Source organism: Saccopteryx bilineata, chromosome 1 (assembly GCF_036850765.1).
Source record: "Saccopteryx bilineata isolate mSacBil1 chromosome 1, mSacBil1_pri_phased_curated, whole genome shotgun sequence".
Taxonomy (NCBI): Eukaryota; Metazoa; Chordata; class Mammalia; order Chiroptera; family Emballonuridae; genus Saccopteryx; species Saccopteryx bilineata.
This window is the reverse complement of record NC_089490.1, coordinates 363998077-364024828: the sequence shown is the minus strand read 5'-3', so window position 1 is coordinate 364024828 and position 26752 is coordinate 363998077. Positions and strand designations below refer to the sequence as shown.

Genomic DNA, 26752 nt, shown 5'->3' with positions numbered 1-26752 from the left:
AAAATCTAAAGCTAGTAACTAAGTGAGCACAAATTTAGATAAATTCTTCAACTAGTATCATTTGCCCCCTTACACTGGGAGCTAGGGATAAATGTTCTCCTCTCTGTTCCCTTTGCTCTGCCTCTTCTCTATTTTACAGAATTTGCCATAGTTCAGTTTTAGATGTTTTTCTGTTCAAATGAATGGTGACCAAATTATTTCAGATAATAGTCACTTTTAGGGAAGGATGGCTAATTATATGTATTTGTATTAGTTAACTAAATTGCATTATCAAATAAAAATTAAACTCTTTTCCTTTTTCAGTTATGAAAAATACTACTTGGTATGTTCCCTGTCTCACAATGGAAAGGATCTTTTTAAACCTATTCATTCAAAGAAGGTTGGCACTTATAAGAATTTCTTCTACCTTATTAAATGGGATGAACTGTAAGTAAAGTTTCTGGCTTCTTATTTTTTCATTATGCCCTTGTTTAACTTTTTTCCATGTATGCATCCTAGTTTTTATTTTTATTACAATTTCCATTAAAATCCATTAAATTTTTTACTGACATTGTAAGATCTCTTCTAGATAGGATTCAATAGGACAGATTCTGACTTAAAAATCTGAAATACTCTTGATTCTACTTGTTAAATTGCAGAAATATGCCATTCTTCTACACTTTGTCAAGTTAAAAATATAAATTTATGTATAAATATAGAAAAGTGGTATTTTATAACATTGCTTAGTTTAGTATTTATTCTATAACACTCTTTATATAGAGCCTAGTTTTTGCTTAACAGATTAAAGTAAAATATCTTAAGTCCATGTCCAAAATGGTATTTTTCACTGTTAATGTTTTTTATTTCTTTTTAATTTTTTTACTAAATATTTAATTTATTGTGTTAACATGGATTCAAGTGTCCTATTCAATATAACACCCTCAACTGTGTTTTTTTGTTTTTAGAGAGAGGAACAGATAGGGACAGACATACAGGAAGGGAGAGAGATGAGAAGTATCAGTTATTCGCTTTGGCACCTTAGTTGTTCATTGATTGCTTTTTCATATATGCCTTGACAAGGAGGCTACAGGTGAGCCAGTGATCCCTTGCTTAAGCCATTGACCCCACGCTCAAGGTGATAACCTCAGGGTTTCAAACCTAGATCCTTTGCATCCCAGGCTAAAGCTCTGTCTGCTGTGTCACCACCTGGTCAGGCTGTTAATGTATTTTAAATACTGTTTTTTTATTTTAATTTTTTACTTTTTCAAGTGAGAGAAGGGGAGATAGACAGACTCCCTCATGCACCCCATCCAGATCCACATGGCAACCCCCATCTGGGGCTGATGCTTTGCCCATCTGGGGCCATGCTTGTAACTAAGCTATTCCTAGCACCTGAGGTGGAGGCTCAATGGAGCCATAGCTACAGGAGGGTAAGAGAGAGAGAAAGAGAGTGTAGGAGGAGAGGGCAGGGTGGAGAAGCAGATAGTCGCTTCTCCTGTGTTCCCTGATGGGGAATTGAACCTAGGACATACACACACCAGGCCGACACTCTACCACTGAGCCAACTGGTCAGGGCCAAATACTGTTTTTAAACTAAAAGAATGCTTTCACATGCTGCAATGTGTACAGGCCATTGCAGAACTTTTTACTTTTTTTTTTTCTTTTACAGAGAGAGAGAGTCAGAGAGAGGGATAGACAGGGACAGACAGACAGGAACGGAGAGAGATGAGTAGCATCAATCATCAGTTTTTCGTTGCATGTTGCAACACCTTAGCTGTTCATTGATTGCTTTCTCATATGTGCCTTCACTGTGGGCATTCAGCAGACCGAGTAACCCCTTGCTCGAGCCAGTGACCTTGGGTCCAAGCTGGTGAGCTTTGCTCAAACCAGATGAGCCCACGCTCAAGCTGGTGACGTCAAGGTCTCGAACCTGGGTCCTCCACATCCCAGTTCACCGCTGTATCCACTGCACCACCGTCTGGTCAGGCAGAACTTTTTACTTTTTATTTTGTGACCGGGATCCACCCGGCATGCCCACCAGGGGGCGGTGCTCTGCCCATCTGGGTTGTTGTTCCATTGCGACCAGAACCATTCTAGCACCTGAGGCAGAGGCCATGGAGCCATCCTCAGCACCCGGGCCAGTTTATTCCAATGAAGCCTTGGCTACGAGAGGAGAAGAGAGAGATAGAGAGGGAAGGGTAGAGAAGCAGATGGGCGTTTCTCCTGTGTGACCTGGCCAGGAATTGAACCTGGGAATTCCACACACTGGGCCGACGCTCTACCACTGAGCCAACCGGCCAGGGCCTTCCCATTTTTTATTTTTTAAATTACAAAAACGTCTGTGAAACTAATTATATAATACAAAATACATATAGGGTAAAACGTGTCACTTTCTATTAAACATTTAACCCTTTTATGGCTCCTCAGAGTGACCACTACCTACCTTTTGTGTCCTTTCAGGCTTAAAAATTGGCAAACATGTATGTATGTATGTTTGTGTATATATGTGCACATATACATCCCTAATCAGAAATACTCATAAACATTTATCTAGTTTTTCCTAAAGGAAATAAAATGACTACTATTATTTTGCCTAGAAATAAGCATTGCAAGTCTTTGATAAAGGAACTAACCAATTTGTGTGTGTGGGACGGGGTTTCCAGAGACAGAGAGTCAAAGATAGGGACAGAGAGGCAGGAAGGGAGAGAGATGAGAAGCATCAGTTCTTTGTTGTGGCACCTTAGTTGTTCATTGATTGCGTTCTCATATGTGCCTTGACTTGGGGGCTGCAGCAGAGCTGAGCGACCTCTTGCTCAGCCAGCGACCTTGGGCTTCAAGCCAGCGATCCTTGGGGCTCAAGCCAGCGACCTTGGGGTTTCAAACCTGTGTCCTCCACATCCCAGTCTGATGCCCTATCCAGTGCACCACTGCCTGGTCAGGGGCTAATAAATTTTTGAGAAAGAAATTTTATATATTTGAAATTTTAATAAAATTTAAGATTTTTACAGTACATGTTAGCCAAGCTTGCTACTTAAGTAAAGGTTACTCAGGATTAAAGATTACTTGATAAATAAAATAACTAAAATTGTCACTTTCATTAAAGGGTTAATCTTCATATTTGATCTAATTTGTTTTTTCTATTAATACATTTTTTTCCCCATAGAATTATTTTTCCCATCCAGATATCACAATTGCCATTAGAATCACTTCTTCACCTTACTCTTTTTGGAATTTTAAATCAGAGCATTGGAAGTTCCCCTGATTCTAATAAGCAGAGAAAGGGGCCAGAAGCTTTGGGCAAAGTTTCTTTACCTCTTTATGATTTCAAACGGTAAGTGTCCTCAGTTGTGATGGGAGTTAACAGTGGACACATCTGCAACGTCAAAATTGGCTAGAGAACAGGGTGGGGAATAACAATATGAGGTACTGAGCTGCTTCAGTTTTTTCAGTGTGATGAAAGGAGGTCATTTAAGAGACACAGATAGAGTAAACCAAAGTTATTTTGCTATAGTTTCAACATATCTCTGTGGGTATTCAAAGGCTTGTTTGCCACTCACTGTTTCAGGAGAAAAGCAGCAATCGATTCACTAACTGTCATTTTATATAAGCACTAGATTATTGACATAACACTTGTGGTCTTGTAGGTGCCCTTGATACTACTAAAATAACTCCATTTTTCCTCTTCTCATTCCTGCTCCATACATCTCAAGTTTCACGGAGTCTGCACTGAACATTAGTCCCTTCTCTTTACCTGGCTACCTAACTGATCTATCTATCCTGACTGCTGTGGGACCCTGGTCTTTAATCTCCAAAGTTCTCTGTACAAAAACTTAATATCCTTCAGGATAAAGGAATTCCTTTCAAGCTTTGTGTCTACTAATAATAACCAGTGGGATACTGTAATCTAACTGACCTTTCAGCTGACTATTTAAATTATGTTTTTAGTAACAATATGTTCCATGAGACCATCAAGAGTCTTCCTAACTGAGCCTGACCTATGGTGGCGCAGTGGATAAAGCATCGACCTGGAACACTGAGGTCGCTGGTTTGAAACCCTGGGCCTGCCTGGTCAAGGCACATATGGGAGTTGATGCTTCCTACTCCTCCCCTTCTCTCTCTCTTTCTCTTCTTTCTAAAATTAATTTTAAAAATCTGAAAAGAAAATCTGAAATAAAAAGTCTTCCTAAATGAAAAAAAAAAATTGAATTAAGCTTGGGACTTGTTTCATATAATACATGGTAACATTTTGGAGAGCAATAACACATATTGGCATATTAAATTATCTCTAAAGTTTTGCAGTCAAGAAGTCTATTATGTTTAATAACATCACTCACATAAACCCATAACATTTACTGTGTACTAGGTGGTAGTAGTCTAAGTGCTGTATACATATCCTTATATTCCTCACAACAGCCCTGGGAAGGTAGGTGTTGTTATTATCTCTTACCTGTTACAGAGAGTTTAAGTGACTAGCCCTCTGGCACTTAGCTAATTAAATGGTAGACTTTTTTTTTTAGGTGAAGGATATAACAGTTTTTCAAAACTCAAGAGAATAAGGTGGTGGTAGACACCTAAAAAGTTTGCGTCTGACACTCTGCTGTTAAAACAGCAAGCAGATGGCATTCAGTTTGACACTTTGCCAATTAGTGCAATCTAGGTAATGTTATACTTAACATTCAACATATACTTAGAAATTAAGAGGGAAGATGATTTTACATTAATGCACATAGGGAAACACAGTGTTAATTATTTAGTTCAATTAATGTAGTAATCAGAAATCCTGGTCTTGAAATTCTTTTTAAAATATATAATTTATGTGGAGGTCCAACTTGCATAGAACCTGATGAAGTCATTGATGTAGAAGCCAAATGACTTTAACAAGCATTTCAGTCAACCTCAATAATGAGTTCTTAACTCATTTTTAAATAAACAGAATCAAGCATTTAACTTGCCTTTCCTTTACAGTTGTTATCTCAGGGTTACCAAGTAATTGATAGTAAAAAGTTTTTTTTTATAGAAAATTTTCAGCTAATAGATACAGAAAGAATGATAGAATATCCCAATTTTGTAATTCTTATTGAAATAATTTAGGTCAGGATTAGATTTAGGCCAGGGCTTCTCGGTCTAGCAATATTGATATTTTGGGCCAGATCATTGTTTGCTGTGGGAGATTCGGCACTGTGGGATGTTTGCCAATGTGCCTGGCTTCTGTCCTCTAGATCAGTGGTCCCCAACCTTTTTTGGGCATGAACTGGTTTAATGTCAGAAAATATTTTCACAGACAGGCCTTTAGGGTGGGACGGATAAATGTATCACGTGACCAAGACAAGCATCAAGAGTGAGTCTTAGACGGATGTAACAGAGGAAATCTGGTCATATTTTAAAAATAAAACATCGTTCTGACTTAAATATAAATAAAACAAATAATGTAAGTTATTTATTCTTTCTCTGCGGACTGGTACCAAATGGCCCAGGGGTTGGGGACCACTGCTCTAGATGCCAGTTGCTAACCAAAAATATCTCTAGACATTTTCAAATGTCTGTTCAGGGCAAAATCACTCTTGGTTGAGAACCATTTGACTTCAGTGGTGATTTTTAATGCCTGCTTGAAACCATTAAGTGATTAGCTTTTCTGGAACTTTATAATGGATGGTTTAGACCAGTGGTTTTCAACCTTTTTATACTTGGGGACTGATGACCTACCTGGCTGGAAATACAAACATGCAATAAATAAGCTATTTCCATGCATAACAGTGCAGCATGGTACAAGCTGGTGCTAGATTTCCACATGTATGATGCATTGAACACTATGTAAGGTTATCCAAATGCTTTTTTGTTTATTGCAAATGATTTTTAAATGCTCTGCACAGTGCAAAAGATTATCAGAATAAGCCTGTAAGTTCCAAAGATGTCTAATATAACCTCAATAGTATTTTCATAGATAATACAGGCTGATAAGTGGCAATCACCTTGAGCATAAGCAAATTCAACCAAGATTATTGTGGGTCTATAATCTTTATATAATATCAGGGTGGTTAAGTCTTTCACAGACTGTCACAAAATTTCTGGTGACCGGCATCAGTCTGCAGACCAGCAGTTGAAAAACCCTGGTTTAGACTGACAGAACCTAAATATACTGATTATGTTAACACCACAGAAAGAGAGATAAACCAAACAATGTGTGCCTTTTTATTTAATGCAGTAGAAAGTAATATACAGTTCTGCCTGTGGGGTATTAAGTATTCTTGCCAGATAATTAAACCCGAATCAGAGCAAGCCTCTAGTTCTAAGTACTACTTTATTACAGAAAATATAAGAGACAAAGGGACATGCTAAATGACCAGAGTAATTAGTAAAATCCAGGATATAGAAAATTCTAGCAGAAGACCTGGTTTCCTCAACAAATGGCAGGGGCAAAAACGATAAAAAGAATTTATAGATTAGAGCAAGAATTGGCAGTTTTTCTCTAAAGGTGACCAGGTGGAAGTAGTTTAGGCTTTGCATGTCATATGGTCTCTTGTCACAAAATAAAAAGCAGTGATAGTATGAACGTGTGGCTTTGTTATAATAAAATGTTTATTTACAGAACCAGGTAACAGGCTAGAGTTTTGTTGACCGTTGAACTAAAGGTACTTAAAAAGATGTATCAACCAAATGCGAGCAAGCATTTGACCTTGCATGGATTCTAAACTGATCAAACCAACTATAAAAAAAAATGGAGGCATTGGGAAATTTGAAAACTGACTAGATAGCTGATGATTTTAAGTAATTACTGTTAATTATTGTAGGAGTGGTAGTGGTATTGTACTTATTTTAAAATAAAACTACCATTTTGAGCTATAAAAGTATCTACAGATGAAATAATGTAATAGGCATTTACCTTAAAATAATCTGGGGTGGCCCTGGCCGGTTGGCTCAGCAGTAGAGCGTCGGCCTGGCGTGCGGGGGACCCGGGTTCGATTCCCGGCCAGGGCACATAGGAGAGGCGCCCATTTGTTTCTCCACCTCCCCCCCCCTTCCTCTCTGTCTCTCTCTTCCCCTCCCACAGCCAAGGCTCCATTGGAGCAAAGATGGCCCGGGCGCTGGGGATGGCTCCTTGGCCTCTGTCCCAGGCGCTAGAATGGCTCTGGTCGCGGCAGAGCGACGCCCCGGAGGGGCAGAGCGTCGCCCCCTGGTGGGCGTGCCAGGTGGATCCTGGTCGGGCGCATGCAGGAGTCTGTCTGGCTGTTTCTCCCCGTTTCCAGCTTCAGAAAAATACAAAAAAAAAAAAAAAATCTGGGGGTGAGAGTGGTTCTAAAATAGATGGAATATAATGTGTCAAAGAGTTAAAGGCTATTAACCTGTAAGACAAAACATTAGGACTATTGTCTAGCTTTGGAAAGAATGTTTGCTATAATAAAAAGAACGAAGTTGAATGATGTTTATGCTTTCCTCCTTTTACATATACCTCCTGTTTTCAGAACTTTCTTCTGTATAAAGCTATGTCAATATCTTTATTGATAAATATTTTTAATTTTAGTAGGCCATAAACTGGTAGTCTAGGACAAATGTCAGCATACTACAGCCCACTACCTGCTCTTGTAAATACATTTTTTTTTTTCATTTTTCTGAAGCTGGAAACGGGGAGAGACAGTCAGACAGACTCCCGCATGCGCCCGACCGGGATCCACCCGGCACGCCCACCAGGGGCGACGCTCTGCCCACCAGGGGGCGATGCTCTGCCCATCCTGGGCGTCGCCATGTTGCAACCAGAGCCACTCTAGCACCTGGGGCAGAGGCCACAGAGCCATCCCCAGCGCCCGGGCCATCTTTGCTCCAATGGAGCCTTGGCTGCGGGAGGGGAAGAGAGAGACAGAGAGGAAAGCGCGGCGGAGGGGTGGAGAAGCAAATGGGCGCCTCTCCTATGTGCCCTGGCCGGGAATCGAACCCGGGTCCTAAATACATTTTTGTTGTAATACAGCACACATATTTATTTATGTACTGTCATGGTTACTTTTGCACTATAATAGCAGAGTTGAGTCTCTGCAACAAAGATAGTATGGCCCAGAATATTTACTGTCTGGTTCTTTAGAGAAAAAATTTGCTGATCCCTGGTCCCAGTCACAGATGCAACTTCTCAAATGATTAATTAGTATTGTGTCACAAAGTAGGTATTGGTTTTTGGCATGTGTTTTGTTTTGTAAAAGTCAGGGAGCAGTTCTGTAATCTAAACGCCTTTGTAGATGTTCTTCAAAGATTTCACTTTTCTGTTTATGGAAGTTGTTTTGATACCAGTATGTTCTGTTTTTCTTCAACCCCATTCCTCCTTAGATATGTTCCTTCACTCTGTCTTCCTTTGTTCCCATCCCTACACTTTAATTTATTTACCTAAAAATCAGTACCCTGTGAAGAGTGACTCCTCCTGATGCGTTTTTAAAAATGACATTTTTTAAATATAGAGGACACTTTATAATTGTTTGAATAATAACATTTCAAATTCATTACCATGTGTTGTGAGTTTTGAATTAATTTTAAAAAATGAAAACCACAGTATTCTTCTGTTTACATTATGAAGGTTTTTAACATGTGGAACTAAGCTTCTGTATCTTTGGACTTCATCACATACAACTCCTATTCCTGGAACAATCCCCAAAAAAGGATATGTGATGGAAAGAATAGTGTTACAGGTAATGGTACTTCTTGACATGTAGAGAGAGTGTATGTGCCTTTAGAAAAAGTGTATGTGCCTGACCTGTGGTGGTGCAGTGGATACAGCATCGACCTGGAATGCTGAGGTTACTGTTTTGAAACCCTGGGCTTGCCTGGTCAAGGCACATGTGGGAGTTGATGCTTCCTGCTCTTCCCCCCTTCTCCCCCCCCTTCTCTCTCTCTCCTCTCTAAAGTGAATCAATAAAGTCTTATAAAAGAAGTGTATGTGTACCATGATTCAGGTTGTTACTAAGGCACCCTAATCAATCTTGTTTCAATTTTAGGGCCTATTTTCAATTTAAATGTCAATAAATCATCTCCTTTTGTTTTGTTTTTTTTTAAGTGAGGGAGAGACAGGAAGATAGGAGGGTGAGAGATGAGAAGCATCAACTCAGTTGCAGCCCTTTAGTTGTTCATTGATTGCTTCTCATATGTGCCTTGATGATGGTGGGCTTTCCAGCTGAGCCAGTGACCCCTTGCTCAAGTCAGCAACCATGAGAACATATATATAACCCATGCTAAAGCCGGTGACCCCATTCAAGCTGATGAGCCTATATTCAAGTTGAATGAGCCCACACTCAAGCCAGTGACCTTAGGGTTTCGAACCTGGGACCTCAGTGTCCCAGATCAATGCTGTATTAACTGCACTACCACCAGTCAGGCTCCATTTTCTGTTTCTGAGAAGTATTAAAATATGCCCTTGAACCCGTCCAAGCAATATATGTGTTGTTGAGAATTACCAACAAAGGTAATCACATTCAGCAAAAGAACTGATTTAATATATACAATCTAAAATTCACCCTGCTAGCTAAGAAAAATTAATTTTCAAAGACAAGTTAATGTGGTAAATATGTGGCCTATTCAGCTGTAATTTGATTAGTTCTGTTACATTTTTAAGGTTGATTTTCCCTCTCCCACATTTGATATCATTTATACCACTCCTCAAGTTGACAGAAGTGTTACACAGCAATACAACTTAGAAACATTGGAAAGTGATATAAAAAGGAAACTTCTTGATATTCTTCACAAAGACTCATCACTTGGGTATGCTCCTTTCATTTTGTTTGCCTAGTTATCTCTTACAATATAAAGCTCAAGTTAATGGATTATTAAATGCCCCGATTTAATTCATGATTTAGCAATGTTCTTGGTGTGCAAAGTTTTCCCTTTCTGTTCTTATATAAAATAATATATGACTATATACAATAAAACTTCAGAAATTTGTACAGATCAAAAGGTAAACAACAGATTGGAAATTATATTTACAGTAAATAGCAGTAGATTAATTTCCTTAATGTATAAAGAACCTTTTTATATCAGTAGAAAAACCAACAACTCAGTAGTAAAATAGACAAAGAATATTAATAGATATGTTTTTTAAAAAAAAATATCTCTTTTAAACATCTGAAAAGATATCAACCTCTTAGTAATCAAGGAAATGTATATTAATACAAGATACCATTTTACACACAACAGAAATTAAAATCTTATAGAAAGTATTGATGAAGATGCAGAAAAATGGGATTACACTATAGGCAGAATTTTAAAAAGCTTTTGGAGAGCAATTTGGCAAAATTTATAAGGCTCACAATGTGCATAGTCTGTGACCTAGCAATTTGACTTCCAGGTAGTAATTATATATATTAGAGGAAAGAAACCCTTTTGTATTTTCTTATGGAGATAAGAATACTCATTGCAGGAGGATTATTATGTTAAATGAAGAAAGCAAGGAGTAGAATAGTGTATGTAGTGTGTTACTATTAAAGGAAAAAGATCTGCATACACCTATATATACTGTATGCTTCTGTATGAATGGACTCTGGAAGAACATACAGGTGTAGGCAGTTTTCAGTGTTCAGGTAATTAGAAGAAGGGAGACCTCACTGCACTTTTCAATATTGGAATTTTTTTCAGTATCCCACATGAGATGAATACATTTAAGTGCATGTATTATGTCTACAAAAGTAGATGGATGGGTAGTAAAATAGTAAAATCATTCATTTACTTAAATATTTGTCATTAAGATTAAATTGGAATCTCCGAAACAAGTCCTTTTCATTTTGAATATTTCTCAATTGAGCTTTATAATCATCTTCTAAAATTTTGTAATAGCATTAGTGTATTACATGACATTTGATTTACTTGGGTAAAAATCCTTGCTCTTAGGGTGGATTTTGCTTAGTCAACTCTGATTTCTAGTATCTGGCATCTGATTAGAGCTCATAAATTTTTATTGCTCTGAATTATCCTTCATTTCATAACTAAGACTTTTTTATCAAAGCAAAATGATTTCTTTCTATTCTCCAAATTAGGGTAAATTAGTGGTGTTTGCTATACATTGTGTTTTTCTATTCCAAATTAGTATTAATGATTCTACCAAGAAGTGACTGTCCTAAAATGAATAAATTTCTTCTTTGTATTTTTGATCACTCAGACTATAACTGTTATTATGATATCATTGAGAAATAATTTAGTTCTGTTATATATACAGACTTTCTAAAGAAGACAAAGTGTTTTTGTGGGACAAACGTTATTATTGCCTCAATCACCCAGATTGTCTTCCTAAAATACTTGCAAGTTCACCAAGCTGGAAATGGACTAATCTTGCCAAAACTTACTCGCTGCTTCAGCAGTGGCCTCCATTACACCCACTGACTGCATTGGAACTTCTTGATTCAAAGTAAGTCAACTATGACTGAATTTATATGTTCTGTTTTATCGTTGTTCATTTTTTGTTGTTGTTGTTGTTTTTTACAGAGACAGAGAGTCAGAGAGAGGGATAGATAGGGACAGACAGACAGGAACGGAGAGACATGAGAAGCATCAATCATCAGTTTTCGTTGCGACACCTTAGTTATTCATTGACTGCTTTCTCATATGTGCCTTGACCGTGGGCCTTCAGCAGACTGAGTAACCCCTTGCTCGAGTGAGCGACCTTGGGTCCAAGCTGGTGAGCTTTGCTCAAACCAGATGAGTCCGTGCTCAAGCTGGCAACCTCAGGGTCTCGAACCTGGGTCCCCTGCATCCCAGTCCAACTCTATCCACTGTGCCACCGCCTGGTCAGGCTCGTTGTTCATTTTTCCAGTAAGGTAGTATGTTGCAGGAGTTACTTCCCTTTATTTTAACGTGAAAGCAATTCAATACAATATAAATATGTAAGCGTATATTTCTACCAATGTACCTTTTCATTAAGGTTATTAAAATGGCATGTCATATTTAAAACTAACCTAAAGACAGAATTAGGATTTATGATGTGGGTCAAAATTAATTTTCATAAGCTTATGGTTTCTAAACCAGTCACCTAATAGAATTTGTATAGCAGAGTAAGAATTTCTTTTTCCCCCAAGAGAAAAAACACATTGCTTTTGAATAAAGAGCTATTTGAGCATTCGTTGTCAGGAATAGAGTGAGATTGTGTTTTCAGGAACTACAGCTTCATTAGAAAGAAGTCAGCGTCAAATCTTGATTTTTGTGATACTCTTCTAGATTCGCTGATCAGGAAGTAAGGTCCCAAGCTGTGACCTGGATTGAGGCTATTAGTGATGATGAGCTGACAGATCTTCTTCCACAGTTTGTACAGGTGAGTTTTTTACTCCGTTACCTACTCTTCGTGCTCTCCCCCCAGTTTTCATGAGTATGGAACTTGCTAAAGGATTCCCCTTTCTGTTTTGATAAAAGTATTTCTGTTGTATAAGAATGTTGAGATGCATTGCATTTTGGGTTTAGTGTGTGAAAATTTTTTCTACCATTGTTAGCTGCCCCGCTTGCATATTATATATATGTACCTGAATTTTCTTTTCTCTTCTTTTCTTTTTTTTTTTTTTTTTTTTTTTTTGTGTGTGTGTGTGTAGCAGAGACAGAGTGTCAGAGACAGGGACGGATAGGGACAGACAGACAGGAAGGGAGAGAGATGAGAAACATCAATTCTTCGTTGCGGCTCCTTAGTTGTTCATTGATTGATTTCTCATGTGTGCCTTGACCAGGGGGCTACAGCAAACCAAGTGACCCCTTGCTCAAGCCAATGACCTTGGGTCCAAGCTGGTGAGCTTTGCTTAAACCAGATGAGCCCACACTCAAGCTGGCGACCTCAGGGTCTTGAACCTGGGTCCTCCACATCCCAGTTCGATGCTCTATCCACTGCACCACCACCTGGTCAGGCTGTACCTGAATTTTCAATTCTTTGACTTTTTAGATTCTTAGAACAAACCAGACTTGAGCTTTATTATTTTTTTCTACCGGTCATTTAGACATAACTAATGAATGTTATCCCCAGGTTTATACCTTTCTGCTTGATTTTATTAATTTAGCCTGTTAATTTATGTTAAATTTCTATCTGTATCATATTTCATCTATAAAAGTAAGCTTTATATAATTTCTTTTTTGCTAATTTTATTCTAACAGTGTAGTATGGGTTTGACCACTAGTAATTCTTATTTTCCTTTATGTGTAGGCTTTGAAATATGAAATTTATTTGAACAGTTCATTAGTACGCTTCCTTCTGTCCAGGGCATTGGGAAATATACAAATAGCACACAGTTTATATTGGTAAGATTTAAATTTTCTTCAGTACTTTTTTTCCATTCCTAGTATTAATACAGATGATATACTCTGAAAGTCAAAATGATATGCCTTGACTACTTATTGTGGGTTCCAGGTGTTTTAAAAAGACATTATTATAAAGAAGCTAAATTATTCTTTTGAAGCTAATTTTTTTATATCCTTAGAAATAAAAACCAAAAATAACAAAACTCTCGATTGCAAAGATATTTGCTATGTTAGAGCTTTATGAATGAATTTTCACTTATATGACTTAAAGTAAATTTTTTGATACCTAAAATTGAACTTGTTAAATTTATTTTTTTAAAGTTCATTCAGTTTATAGAAGTGGCTGACAGATATTTTGTTCTCTTAGGCTCCTCAAGGATGCCCTGCATGATGCACAGTTTGGAGCCCGATATGAACATGTTTTGGGTGCTCTCCTCTCAGTCGGAGGCAGAGGACTCCGAGAAGAACTCTTGAAGCAGACAAAACTTGTACAGCTTTTAGGAGGAGTGGCAGAAAAAGTAAAGCAGGCTAGTGGCTCAACCAGACAGGTATGTACCCTTAAGAGGGAACGTAAATAAATATTTTATATTAAAGGGTCTTTACAGTGCTGATAAGTGAAGTTGTTATTCTTTATCAGTAAGCATCCAATAAAACCCTTAACTACACTTATGCTATTTTGGGCAGATGAATTTAAAGGTTGTTTAAAATCTTTAAGAAAAGATTTTATAATCTAACTCAAAATCAGTGCTTTTTAATTTTTATTTATTGATTTTAGAGAGAAAGAGACAGACAAACACCAATTTGTTGATTCACTTATTTATGTAGACATTGGTTGATTCTTATATGTGCCCTCACCAGGGATTGAACCTGCAACCTTGGTTTATTGGGATGATCTAACCAACTGCACTACCCGGCCAGGGCAGAAAAGCAATGCTTTTTTATTCCTTTCTGGTTAAAATTGCTCTCTTGGGGTTCCCCCCCCCTTTATTTTGCTTTTTAACTTTTGTAACTGTAAAAATAATAAAATTATGACTGGATGCTAGTGTTTACAAAATCCAAATAATGGCCCTGGCTAGGTGTCCCTGTTGATGGAGCATTGTCTCAGGGCACCAGAGTTTTGTGTTTGATCCCTGGTCAGGGCACAGGTCGGAGTCAGCCAGTGAATACATATAATATGTGGTTGATGTTTCTCTCCTTTCCTCTGGGATCAGTAAATTTTCTTTTAAATCCAAATAATGAAGTTATAGAATAAAAATTAAGATTTTTTATTTTATTTTCTCCCTGTAGGAATCTATTGTTCATAAGTTGCTGTGTTTACTTCTTGGTCATTTTTTTATGACTTTACACATATGTACACTTAAATATATATTAAAATTTTTGGAGTTAAAAAGTTTTATAGAAACATAAAATTTACCATTTAATCATTTTAAAGTGTATCATTCATTGACTTTTAATACATTCACAGTGTTGTGCAACTATCACCACAATCAAATTTCGGAACATTGTCATGTAAGCACTAACGACTCATTCTTCATTACCCCTCCCCTATTGCCCACCCTGGTAAGCACTAATGTGCTATCTTTATGGATTTGCCTATTTTGGACATTCATATAAATGGCTTTATACAATATGTGGCCCTTATGTTTGATTTCTTTCACTTAGCCTAATATTTCAAGGTTCATCCATATTCTAACATGTGTAAGTGCTTCTCTCCTTTTTATGGTTGAATAAACATTCCATTGTGTGGTTAATACCATGTTTTGTTTACACAGTCATCAGTTGATGGACATTTGGCTTGTTTCTACTATTTGGCTATTATGAAAAATGCTGCTATGAATATTTATGAGTTTTTGTTTGAATGCCTGTTTTTGCTTTACATAGGAGTGACTTTTTTAAAGAACTGTTATCCAAAGTAGGTGCAGCATTTATATTCCTACTAGTAGTGTATGAGGATTCCAGTTTTTCTACACTCTCATCAACATTTGTTTGTTATGTTCTGTTGTTGTTTTTAATTATAGTTATCTTAGTGGGTGTGAAGTGGTATCTCACTGTGGTTTTGATTTGCATTTTTCTAATAACTAATGATTTTGAGCACATTTTCAGGTGTTTGTTAGCAATTTGTATATATTCCTTGGAGAAATTCCTAAGTCCTTTTTTAATTGTTTTTGTTGTTGTTGAGTTGTTAGAGTTCTAGATAATAGACTTTTATCAGATACACTATTTGCAAATATTTTCTCCTATTCTGCATGTTATCTTTTACTTCTTAGATAGTATACTTTACATAAAAGTTTTTAATTTTATGAAAACCAACTTTTTTTTCATTTGTTGCTTGTGCTTTTGATATCGTATCTTAATTCATTGTCAAATCCAAGATTGTGAAGATGGACACCTAATTTTCTTCTAGAAGTTTTATAGTTTCTCTTTTATATTTAAGTCTTTGATCTATTTTGAGTTTTTTATTTTATATGAGATGAGATACAGTCCAACTTTATTCTTTTGCATGTGGCTATCCACTTGTCCCAGCACTATTTATTAAAGAGACTATTCTTTTCCATTGAATGATTTCAGCACACTTGTTGAAAATCAGTTGACCATAGATAAATGGGATATTTCTGGACTCTCAATTCTGGTTCATTGATCTATTAGTCCATATTGTTTTCATTACTGTAGCTTTGCCATAAGTTTTGAAATAAAGAAGTATGAGTTTTTCAACTTTTTTCTTTTTTGAGATTGTTTTATATTTGGAAGTCCCTAGCAATTCTACATGATTTTAGGATCAACTTGTCTCTTTCTGCAAAAACACATTTGGAATTTTGATAAGGCTTGTGTTGAATCTGTAGATTGATTTGGGAAATACTGCAATCTTTTTTATTTGTTTGTTTAATACTGCAATCTTAATAAGTCTCAGTTTATGAACATGAAATGTCTTTTCATTTGTTTAGATATTAAATTCAGCAATTATATATGAGCTTTTTATTTTTGCAAATTTTTTTTTTTTAATTAATTTTTAATTTTTTAAAGTAAGAGGAGGGGAGTAGATAGTGAGACAGCACCTCCTGCATGCACCCTGACTGGAATCCACCCAGCAACTCCTATCTGTAGCCAATGCTCGAATCAATTGAGCTGTTTTTAGTGACTGAGACTGATGCACCGGAACCCACTGAGATATCCTCAGTGCCTGGGGCCTGTGCTCAAACTAGTCAAGTCACTCTCTGCAGGAGGGGAAGAGGAGGAGAAGGGAAGAATGAGGGAGGAGGAGGAGGGGGAGAGAAGCAGATGGTCACTTCTCCTGTGTGCCCTGACTGGGAATTGAACCTGGGATGTTTATATGCTGGGCCAACCCTCTACTGAACCAACTGGCCAGGGCCGCAAATTACTTTTTTTAATTCATCATGAAGAATTCATGTCAGTACATACATAGTTACACTTCATGTTTCTTAATGGATATGTATTATTACAAGGTAATTGTAGCATAAATTAAGAACTATTAATTACCTTTATGTAGATTTTCATATTTTTCTTTTCCCAAACAATGAACTTTAGTGTATACATTTTTCCCTTTGCTAATAGTATTATTTCTTCCTGTTCTTTGTTCTTATTTATTCTTCCCCTTTTCCCTCCTCCTCTTCCTCTTCTTCTTCCTCTTCCTCCTCTCCTTCCTCCTCCTCCTCCTCTTCTTCCTCCTCTTCCTCCTCCTTCTTCTTCTTTCTTTTTCTTCTTTGTTTTTGAGAGAGAGAGAGAGAGAAAAGAGTGAGAGCCATCAACTTGTTGCCCCACTTTAGTTGTACATCCATTAATTGCTACTCATATGTGCCTTTACCAGGATTGAGGTGGTGACCTCGGCGCTCCAGGTCAATATTTTATCCACTGCACCGCCACCACCCAGGTGCTAGTATTTCTTTATAAGATACTCCTATAGGTGAAATAGCTGAGTTAAGAACTATATGTAAATTTTGAGTTATAATAGTTTCTGTTAGATTGCTCAATCAAAACACACACACACACACACACACACACACACACACACACACACGGCCCTGGCCAGTTGGCTCAGTGGTAGAGCGTCAGCCTAGCGTGCAGGCGTCCTGGGTTCGATTCCCGGCCAGGACACACAGGAGAAGCGCCCATCTGCTTCTCCACTCCTTCCCCTCTCCTTCCTCCCTGTCTCTCTCTTTCCCTCCCTCAGCCAAGGCTCCATTGGAGCAAAGTTTGCCTGGGCGCTGAGGATGGCTCCATGGCCTCTGCCTCAGGCACTAGAAGGGCTCTGATTGCAGCAGAGTGATGCCCCAAGATGGGCAGAGCATCGCCCCCTGGTGGGCATGTCGGGTGGATCCCTGTTGGGTGCATGTGGGAGTCTGTCTGCCTCCCCGTTTCCAACTTCGGAAAAAGAAAAAAAGAAAAAGAAACACACACACACACACACACACATTATATATGCCACTAACACCTCCCTCCCAACCAATAGATTATGAAAGTATCTATTTTTCACACTGTTGCCAGCACTGGATATTATCTTAATTTTTCATCTGATGAAAAATTGTGTCTCATTTTTGTTTAATTTCTGTTTATTTGACTCTTAGCAATTTTTAACTAAAATGTTAAATGTGAACATACAACTTTCTACCCTATGTTAATAAAGCCTTTGCCCATTCCAATTTTATTTTTATAGTAAAAATTAACTCTTCAGTAACAACTCTTTTTGACCATTTGAAAATTGAGCATTAAGAAGTAATTTTTGCTACTTTTTGATATATTTTCATTAAAGGGGAGAAACAGTTCTGTCTTTGGTATGTACGCCCTCATTCCAGGCAGAAGGGAGGAAGTTAGGGGCTGGGTGGGAGAGAGAGGAATCTCAGGCACTCATCTCCTCGAATGGTTGACCTGGGCTGGAGAAGGGAGATTCCAGGCCCATATGGAAGGGAGAGACAGCGGTGGTTCTGCTTGACCAGGGTCCAAAGAAAGGCTATAAGGCCACAACAGGGATGTCTGGTGAGCAGAGACAGTGGCTGGGGTGAAAACCATCATCTGGCTCAGGGCTCCTGCTTGACCATGCCACATGGGTACAGCTTGCTCTCAGCTGCCACAATGAGCTACATGTTTTGCAGGTGATGGTTAATCAGGAGGTGATGCTCTCCAACAGCATGTCTTTAATCCGCTTCACGCCCTTAGGCATGCAGCAGAGGCTTGGGCTGCTCTGGGTACATACCTGTGAGAAAGTACTGCCCAGAGTTGGTGATGCTGACAGGCAGGAGGAAGTTCCCATCGGCGGCAGCAGTTTCTCTGCCACCAGACAGCATATCTGGTTGTTGTACCACAGCTCCTGACATAGTTGCTCCTCTGTGGGGGCAATAGGGGCTTTGCGGGTAGCGGGGCTAGGCCACTGGGCCTCCAGGGGGGGAGGGCACTGGCCTGTTGCCATGGAGGAATCATGCAGTTTCAGGGACTCCTGGAAGGGTCACGTGTTAAACAGGTCCTTGGGGCTGTCCTCGGGCTGAAGAGGCTCTGGGGTGTCTAAACCCTGTGTGTTGATGTACAGGTGGTCTTTGTATGATCGGGACCCCTCAACATCTGCCTGCAGGTAGCCATCCCACAGCGTGGCTGAGGGGCCTGGCTCCCAGTGCAGGCTGCTGGTGTCACTTTTGGTGTCTCTTTGAGATGTTCCTTGGCTGAGGGCTTCTAGGGCCCCAAGGTCAGAGGGTTGTGTTAAGGTGACATGGGAGTTTATTAGTTCGCCCAGGGGCAGTGCCTTCCCTGAGGTGCTGCTGTAGTTATTGTCTTCCATGTCCTCTTTGTCCTCCCAGGTCGACCCCTTTAGCCTGGTTAGCTTTTCGGGGAGGGGGCTGATGACCACCTTGGGGTTGTGCAGGTGTTTCAAGTGCAGCCGGAAGACTTGGCTCACGGTGCTGTCGCTCTGGGAGAAACCCTTGCAGAACTCCAGAATGTGGCAGGCTCTCTGGTTGATGGGGTCCTTGGCGACATAAGCCATATAATCCATCATGTTTGTGTCACTACCTGATGCAAAGGAGATGGACTGTGGTGGTTGGCAATGACCTGGCACCTGGCAGGCATGGAGAAGTTGAGGCCTTCAGTAGAGATGTTGACGGTTTGCTCATGTCAGCGAAGCATAGGTTGCTCTTGCCCAGGATGGAAGCTAGCACCTTTTAGGGGCCTTCTTCTAGGAGGCCTGATACCAGGCACTGCCTCATGGAGCTGGTCAGTGGCCTCCCTGGTTACCTGGTGTGAGTGTTGAAATCCAGGGTGTACAAGGAGTGTAGATGCAACCTATGTGCAGAACGATGTTGGAGATCTTGGGCCCCAGAACCCTGGTGGCTGGGTGTAGCCAGCTGAACGCTGGATTGTGGATGAAGCTTCCTTTGCAGATTCACTCAGCGGCAGCGAAATGTGGGGGCCCTGCAGCCTTCCTCGCCCTGGCATTCCAACATCACATAGGCTGAGAGCCAGCAAGGGGGCCGGACATCCCAGCACAGCTTGAAGGGCACCAGGATGCTAGCTGGTCCAGCATCCTCGGCTGGGGTTGGTGGACCCCCTGACTCCTGCTGCCCAGGAAGCCACTCGGAGCAGTAGAACTTCACTGCACCCTGCAAGGCAGGGGTGCCCGTCTGGACCCTGCATTCTGACTGCGATGGGATAGGGGGGCACCTCCACCAGGTGCTGAGCCTGGCACAGAAGTGGGTCTTTTCTCCCCTCCCACTTCCTTCCCCTATAATTAGGCATTTTAAGAATTGGGTCAGCATCATAATTTTGTTTTAGAAATAGGTATTCATTTTCATTATGTACTTAGAGTATCAATCTCTTTTCCTAGGTTGTCCTCCAAAGGAGTATGGAACGAGTACAGTCATTTTTTCTAAGAAATAAGTGCCGTCTCCCTCTCAAACCAAGTCTTGTGGCAAAAGAATTAAATATTAAGGTGATACAAAATACTTACAACTTCATATTACATTTGACGATAATGTATAGGAAGAAGGGAAATAGGCAGTTATGTGTAAAGAAAATGATCAAATCTGCATAGGTTGGTTATAGGTATTTGTGGATGTCTGTGGTATAAGATCCATATTTATCTCAGTTCATTGCCATTAATCACCATTTCTGAAATAAAAACTGTAAAGGCACTACAAATTATTTTTTATTGTGGCATAATAGCTATGATAACATAGAGGCATATGTTATCATTTTAGTGGTAAAACTACCTACTAACAGGCATGTTTTTCTCCTTCCTGTTGAATAGCCAGGTAAACTTCCGGGGTTATAAATAACACTTTTTAGTTATCACAAGGTAGCTGGGCCTGACCAGTGGTGCATTGATAGTGTTGAGTAATCATTAAAATTTGAATACTTCTATGTGAACTGGGCTAATTAGTAATACAAATAGTGGATTTTATCTCCCATGAGTTCAGCAACCAGTTAATCTATCCTTTAGAGTTTGTGATTTTTAAAGTCCAGGGTACAGCTTAAATCCATTTTTATTTCAGTGTTATCTTTCTAATACTTACCTTGTTGTATTTGTAGTCATGTTCCTTCTTCAGTTCTAATGCTGTGCCCCTAAAGGTCACAATGGTGAATGCTGATCCAGTGGGGGAAGAGATTAATGTCATGTTTAAGGTGAGCAAAATAAGGTTATTCTGTTTTTAAATGGTAATTTAAAAATTCGTTTCTCAAATTCTTTCTCCAAAATTTTAAAACTACTTTATTTAATATTTAATTAAATTGAATGATTATGTGAAAGGTTATCACTCATATAAACTGTTGCCAAACAGATCTGGTAATACATGAAACTGGGCTAGAGCTGCTGCATACTGGTTGAGCACATCATAGCCCCAGGCAGTGCCTTTCGCACAGACCCATGTGAATGGCACCCGCTAGAGTTGTGCAGTGCAAACCTGCACAACCATGAGCAGTGGTGCTCGTTTGGGAAACATATAATTTGCCTGTGGGAAGCAGCAAGAGTAGGGTAGGAATCTATTATCAGTCAATTTTTTAGTCATTGTGATCATAATTAGTATATTTTGAACAAATAACAGAGAGCTTTAGTTCAGTAAGTTTGATTAGTGAAGGTTCATGATGATAGCTTTTCTTGAACGTCTTTTGATATATATAGCAACTTTTCCTATATTCAGATCTGATTTTGGACTGTCTTATTTTAGTAATATATTTTTGTCTTTCCTGAAACAGTACCATCTGTTTGAATACTGAAATCTTATACATTAAGTTTTAATATTTGTTAAGTTAAATCCCTTCCTATCATTTTTTTTTCATAATTTTCTTGGACAATCTCAAAAATGTAGTCATCATTATATGTTTTGTTTTGTTTTGTTTTGTTTTTTGTATTTTTCCAAAGTGAGATGTGGGGGTGGGGGGATCAAACAGAGAGACTCCCACATGCACCTGCCCGGGATCCACCTGGCATGCCCACCAGGGGGCGATGCTCGGCTCCTCTGAGGCGTTGCTCACCTGTAATTAGAGCCATTCTAGGACTTGAGGTGGAGGCCATGGAGCTACCTCAGTGCCTGGGCCAATTTTGCTCCAGCGGAGCCTTGGCTGTGGGATGGGATGAGAGAAATAGAGAGAAAGGAGAGGGAGAAGGGTGGAGAAGCAGATGGGTGCTTCTCCTGTGTGTCCTGGCCAGGAAGTGAACCCGGGACTTTCACACACCGGGCTGACACTCTACCGCTGAACCAACCAGCTAGGGCCTCATTACGAATTTTGTGTTTCTTTTTAAGTTATTTTACCCAATTTAAAAAAGTAAATGAAAACTCAATGTGATTCCAGTTAGAATTAATTTACTTCGGGAGAGTTAACTTTTTTATTTAAGTTAACTTTATTTTGAGGTAACTGTAGATTCATAGTTTGTTGTAAGAAATTATACAGAGATCCTTTGTATCCTTCACCAAGTTTCCTCTAATCGTGACATCTTGCAAAAGCTATTGTGCAATATCACAATCAGGATGTTGGTATTGATAGTTAAGATATGGACTGTTTTAAAAAAAAAAAAGATATGGACTGTTTTGATCATCGCAAAGATCTCCCATGTTACCATTTTTAAAAATTGAATATAATTTACAAATCATAGAACCTAAGCTTTCAAAGTGCATAGTTCAGGAAATAGACATGAAGAGATTAAGTAACTATCTCTAGAATGCTGCAGAAAAATTAAAAGGCAGTTCTGTTCATCTCATTCATCACTCTTTTCTGTATTCTCCCCTTTCCCCTTTATGGTATATAATTCTATTAAGTGTTTTGCAAAGGTACAAGTTTTATTTTCTTGATTTTTAAGGTTGGTGAAGATCTTCGGCAGGATATGTTAGCTTTACAGATGATAAAGATTATGGACAAAATCTGGCTTAAAGAAGGACTAGATCTGAGGATGGTGATTTTCAGATGTCTCTCAACTGGCAGAGATCGAGGTAAACTTGTTAGCTGTGTCTTGGTGTCTTTTATTTTTTCTATTTTTCTTTTTCTCTGTGAAAAAGATACTGATGCTGATACACTGTGATCTCAGTTATTTCTCATTTTAATTTAGTGTTGCTTTATTGATTCATTTGCTCTGATTAAGTAACTCAATGAGTAGCCACTAATAAGTGATTTGTAGTAACCAGAGGTTTCCATTAGTTGACCCAACAAGGACTTTATGATCTTTAGCTTTTGACTTAAAATTAAGGCCATCTCTAAATTAAACTACCTTTGATTTCATTACTGCCAACTTTTTTTTTTTTACTAACAGACTTTTCATCTTATTTATTGAATGTTTCTTCCTTTCTGCATGTTAAGTGTGAATAATAATAGTACTATACACTCATAGAGACATTGATAATTAAGTGAGATAATGAATGCAAAACACACTAGCATCTGATACATATTAGATGCTGAGTAAATCACAACCATTTTTATTACAGTTGTCCCTCATTATATTGTGGTTCAATTTTCACGGTCTCACTGTGTCGTGGATTTTAAAATTGTATATATCTAATTTTGTATCACAGATTTTTTGCTATATCATGGGATTTTGCAGTATATAGGTATTTTTATATATTTATTATTTTAACTAATTTTTGTGGTAAAATAGGCAAAATAAGTGTGGGAAAGGTTAATAACAGTGTGGAAAAGGTTTATAAGAATGTGGAGAGGGTTTATAAAGCCTTAAATATATATATATATATAATAAAATAAATATAAGGTTGCTATTTCGTGGATTTTCACTTATCACTGGGGCGGGGGGTCTAGAACCTAACCCCCACGATAGACGAGGGACCACTGTATTCTTATTCAAGAAAAGTTTGTTACCTACCTACCATCTACAGAATGCTAATAACATGTAGTGCTTTTATTTTATTTTATTTTGTTTTTATTTATTTATTTATTTTTTGGACAGAGACAGAGAGAGCCAGAGAGAGGGACAGATAGGGATAGACACACAGGAAGGAAGAGAGATGAGAAGCATCAATTCTTCATTGTGGCACCTTAGTTTCACATATGTGCCTTGACCAGGGAGCTACAGCAGACCAAGTGATACCTTGCTCGAGCTGGCAACCTTGGGGTCTCAAAGGCAAAATGCATGGGTTTTGAAGGAGAGAAAGTTAAAAAAAAAAAGTAGAAAATTGCCTGACCTGTGGTGGCACAGTGGATAAAGCATCGACCTGGAAATGCTGAGGTCGCCGGTTCGAAACCCTGGGCGTGCCTGGTCAAGGCACATATGGGAGTTGATGCTTCCAGCTCCTCCCCCCCTTCTCTCTCCCTCTCCTCTCTAAAATGAATAAAAAAAAAAGATAAAAAATAAAAGTGAGAGAAAGATCACCTGTGGTTAATGAAAATGAGAAGTGTTTTACAGCCTGACCAGGCAGTGGCGCAGTGGATAGGACATCAGACTGGGATGAGGAGGACCCAGGTTCGAGACCCCAAGGTCACCAGTTTGAGTATGGGCTCCTCTGGTTTGAGCAAGGGGTCACTCGGTTTGCTGTAGCCCCCCAGTAAAGGCACATATGAGAAAGCAATCAATGAACAACTAAGGAGCTGCAAGGAAGAATTGATACTTCTCATCTCTCTCCCTTCCTGTCTGTCTCCCCCTATCTGACTCTCTCTGTCTCTGTCACAAAAAAATAAAAATAAAGAAAAAAGAAGTGTTTTACAGATTCTAATCGTAGACTAGGAAGCCAACTGAAAACCTTATCTAGTCATCCTTCTAATATTTGCCATTCAATTTATGCTTAAATGTGTTAACTGAAGGGAATTCACTGTATGTCAAGGTAGTCCATTATGTCCTGGATAACTCTCATGGCTGTAGGGTTATTTCTTGTATTCAGGTGAATAGGAACTGACTCCTGGTTTCTTCTAACCTTTAGTTCCAGTTCTATTAATAGCATATCATGTCATTAAGTCTAATCCTTTTTCTTGATGACCTCTGTGATCTTGAGTTCCAAATTGTTTGACAATTTGTCATACAGACTTTAAATTACCTTATCACCTGATTATTTTTATTGTATAAGGTCCAGGTGATTGATTCATAGTCAATAAGAATGAAACCTAGATTTTGTAGAATGCAGAAAGGTGGGCAAAGTGTGATATATGGAGCTTGTTCATTAATAAAACCATCATACTAGTTCCTGCTAAACCATAGTCATTCTGTACTTGTACATTTTGATTCTTAGACCCAAGAGGACCTTTACTCTTTTTATTTATTCATTCATTTATTCATTTTTAGAGAGAGAGGAGAGAGAGAGAGAGAGGAAGAGAGTGAAAGAGGGGGGAAGAGCAGGAAGCATCAACTCCCATATGTGTCCCATCCAGGCAAACCCAGGGTTTCGAACTGGCGACCTCAGCATTCAAGGTCAAGGCCTTTTTTTTTTTTTTTTACAGAGTCTGACAGAGGGACAGATTAGGGACAGACAGACGGGAAGGGAGAGAGATGAGAAGCATCGATTCTTCATTGTGGCACCTTAGTTCTTCATTGATTGTTTTCTCATATGTGCCTTAACTGGGAGACTACAGCAGACCAAGTAAACCCTTGCTCGAGCCAGCGACCTTGGGCTCAAGCTGGTGAGCCTTGCTCAAACCAGATGAGCCTGTGCTCATATTGGCGACCTTGGGGTCTCGAACCTGGGTCTTCCTCTTCCCAGTCTGATGCTCTATCCACTGCGCCACCACAGGCCAGACAGGTCCTTCACTCTTTTAACACTCACATAATATTTGATATATTACTTTTCAGTCTTTTGAGCTTTTTTTAAAATCTGAGTTTTGTTATTTGTCATTGAACCTCTTTGCTTGTGTCATGACAGTTTTGAAGAATGTATATTCTGTAGCTTCTGCTAAATCATTGAAAAGCATGTTTACTAAGAACAGGCCAAGCATCAACCCTTGTCACTAGAGATCTCCCTTTGAGTAGTTGTAAAATCTTTGAGTATTGTTTTTTATTTGGTTGCTCATCTATTTCATTGTGCTGTTAACCATTCCACATTTCTTCATTTTATTCATCAGGGTAATACGAGAGTCTAATAACTTTTTCATTCAGGTTAGGTTTACAGACTTGATCTTGTAAAAAAGGAAATCTAGCCAATTTAAGAATTCTTGCTGGTTGTTTTCATATGTCTTGTAGGAGGGAAGTTTTATTAAGTGATATTCCTCAACAATAGCCTACCATCTCATTAGTTTTTCTGTCACACACTTATTGCACAGTTGAATATCATCTCTTTCTTTCTATGAAATTTTACATAACTTTTGAGGCAATCAGATTGCTCGTTTTTTATGTTGTTTCTAATGAATGATTGAGTGACTACTTTGTGTCCTGTCCTGTGCTCAGCTTTTTACTTGTATTATCTCACTGTATCCTTTTTAAAGAAATCACATCCACATCCTCTGAAGTCTTTAATAAACACCTCAGTCTACAGTAATCCCTCCCTTCTCCAGACTCCGCCATTGTTTTTAATACTCACCAGACATCTACTGCATGTTTTGTATCTTCCTTACTGAATTGAGTTTCAGTTCCCTCAATTTGAGACCGTATCTTATTACACAGATGGTAGTACTTTGTATTTCTAAAATTTTTTTTTTTTTTCTGAAGTTGGAAATGGGGAAGCAGTCAGACTCGCGTATGTGCTCGACCGGGATCCACCTGGCATGCCCACCAGGGGACGGTGCTCTGCCCATCTGGGGCATTGCTCTGTTACAACCAGAGCCATTCTAGCGCCTGAGGCAGAGGCCATAGAGCCATCCTCAGCGCCTGGGCCAACTTTGCTCTAATGGAGGGGAAGAGAGAGACAGAGAGAGGAAGGAGAGGGGGAGGGGTGGAGAAGCAGATGGGCACTTCTCCTGTGTGCCCTGGCCAGGAATCGAACCCGGGACTCCTGCATGCCAGGCCAATGCTGTACCACTGAGCCAACCTGCCAGGGCCGCTTTGTATTTCTTAATGCACTTTGGTCCACTCTTTAGTACATAGTAATTTGTACATATGTATTTTTGGTTATGAAATTAGAAATTTATACATATATTAACAGTTAAAATTAAGCATTGTCATAGAATCAAGATGTAAGTA

At 38.9% G+C, this 26752-nt stretch overlaps 1 protein-coding gene and 1 pseudogene across 4 annotated transcripts in view; one reads left to right on the top strand and one right to left on the bottom strand.

Moving 5' to 3' along the window:
- PIK3C2A (phosphatidylinositol-4-phosphate 3-kinase catalytic subunit type 2 alpha) overlaps positions 1–26752 on the top strand; it is a 128474-nt gene that overhangs the window by 76192 nt on the left and 25530 nt on the right. For all 4 annotated transcript variants that reach the window (XM_066251044.1, XM_066251047.1, XM_066251045.1 and 1 more), the window contains 11 exons: positions 304–426; positions 3143–3310; positions 8534–8645; positions 9566–9711; positions 11159–11347; positions 12154–12247; positions 13118–13212; positions 13580–13760; positions 20036–20140; positions 20740–20832; positions 22505–22634. In XM_066251044.1, the coding sequence (XP_066107141.1) occupies positions 304–426; positions 3143–3310; positions 8534–8645; positions 9566–9711; positions 11159–11347; positions 12154–12247; positions 13118–13212; positions 13580–13760; positions 20036–20140; positions 20740–20832; positions 22505–22634 (1436 nt within the window). The remainder of the gene's footprint in view (positions 1–303; positions 427–3142; positions 3311–8533; positions 8646–9565; positions 9712–11158; positions 11348–12153; positions 12248–13117; positions 13213–13579; positions 13761–20035; positions 20141–20739; positions 20833–22504; positions 22635–26752) is intronic.
- LOC136325424 (SHC-transforming protein 2 pseudogene) lies at positions 18243–19845 on the bottom strand (annotated as a pseudogene).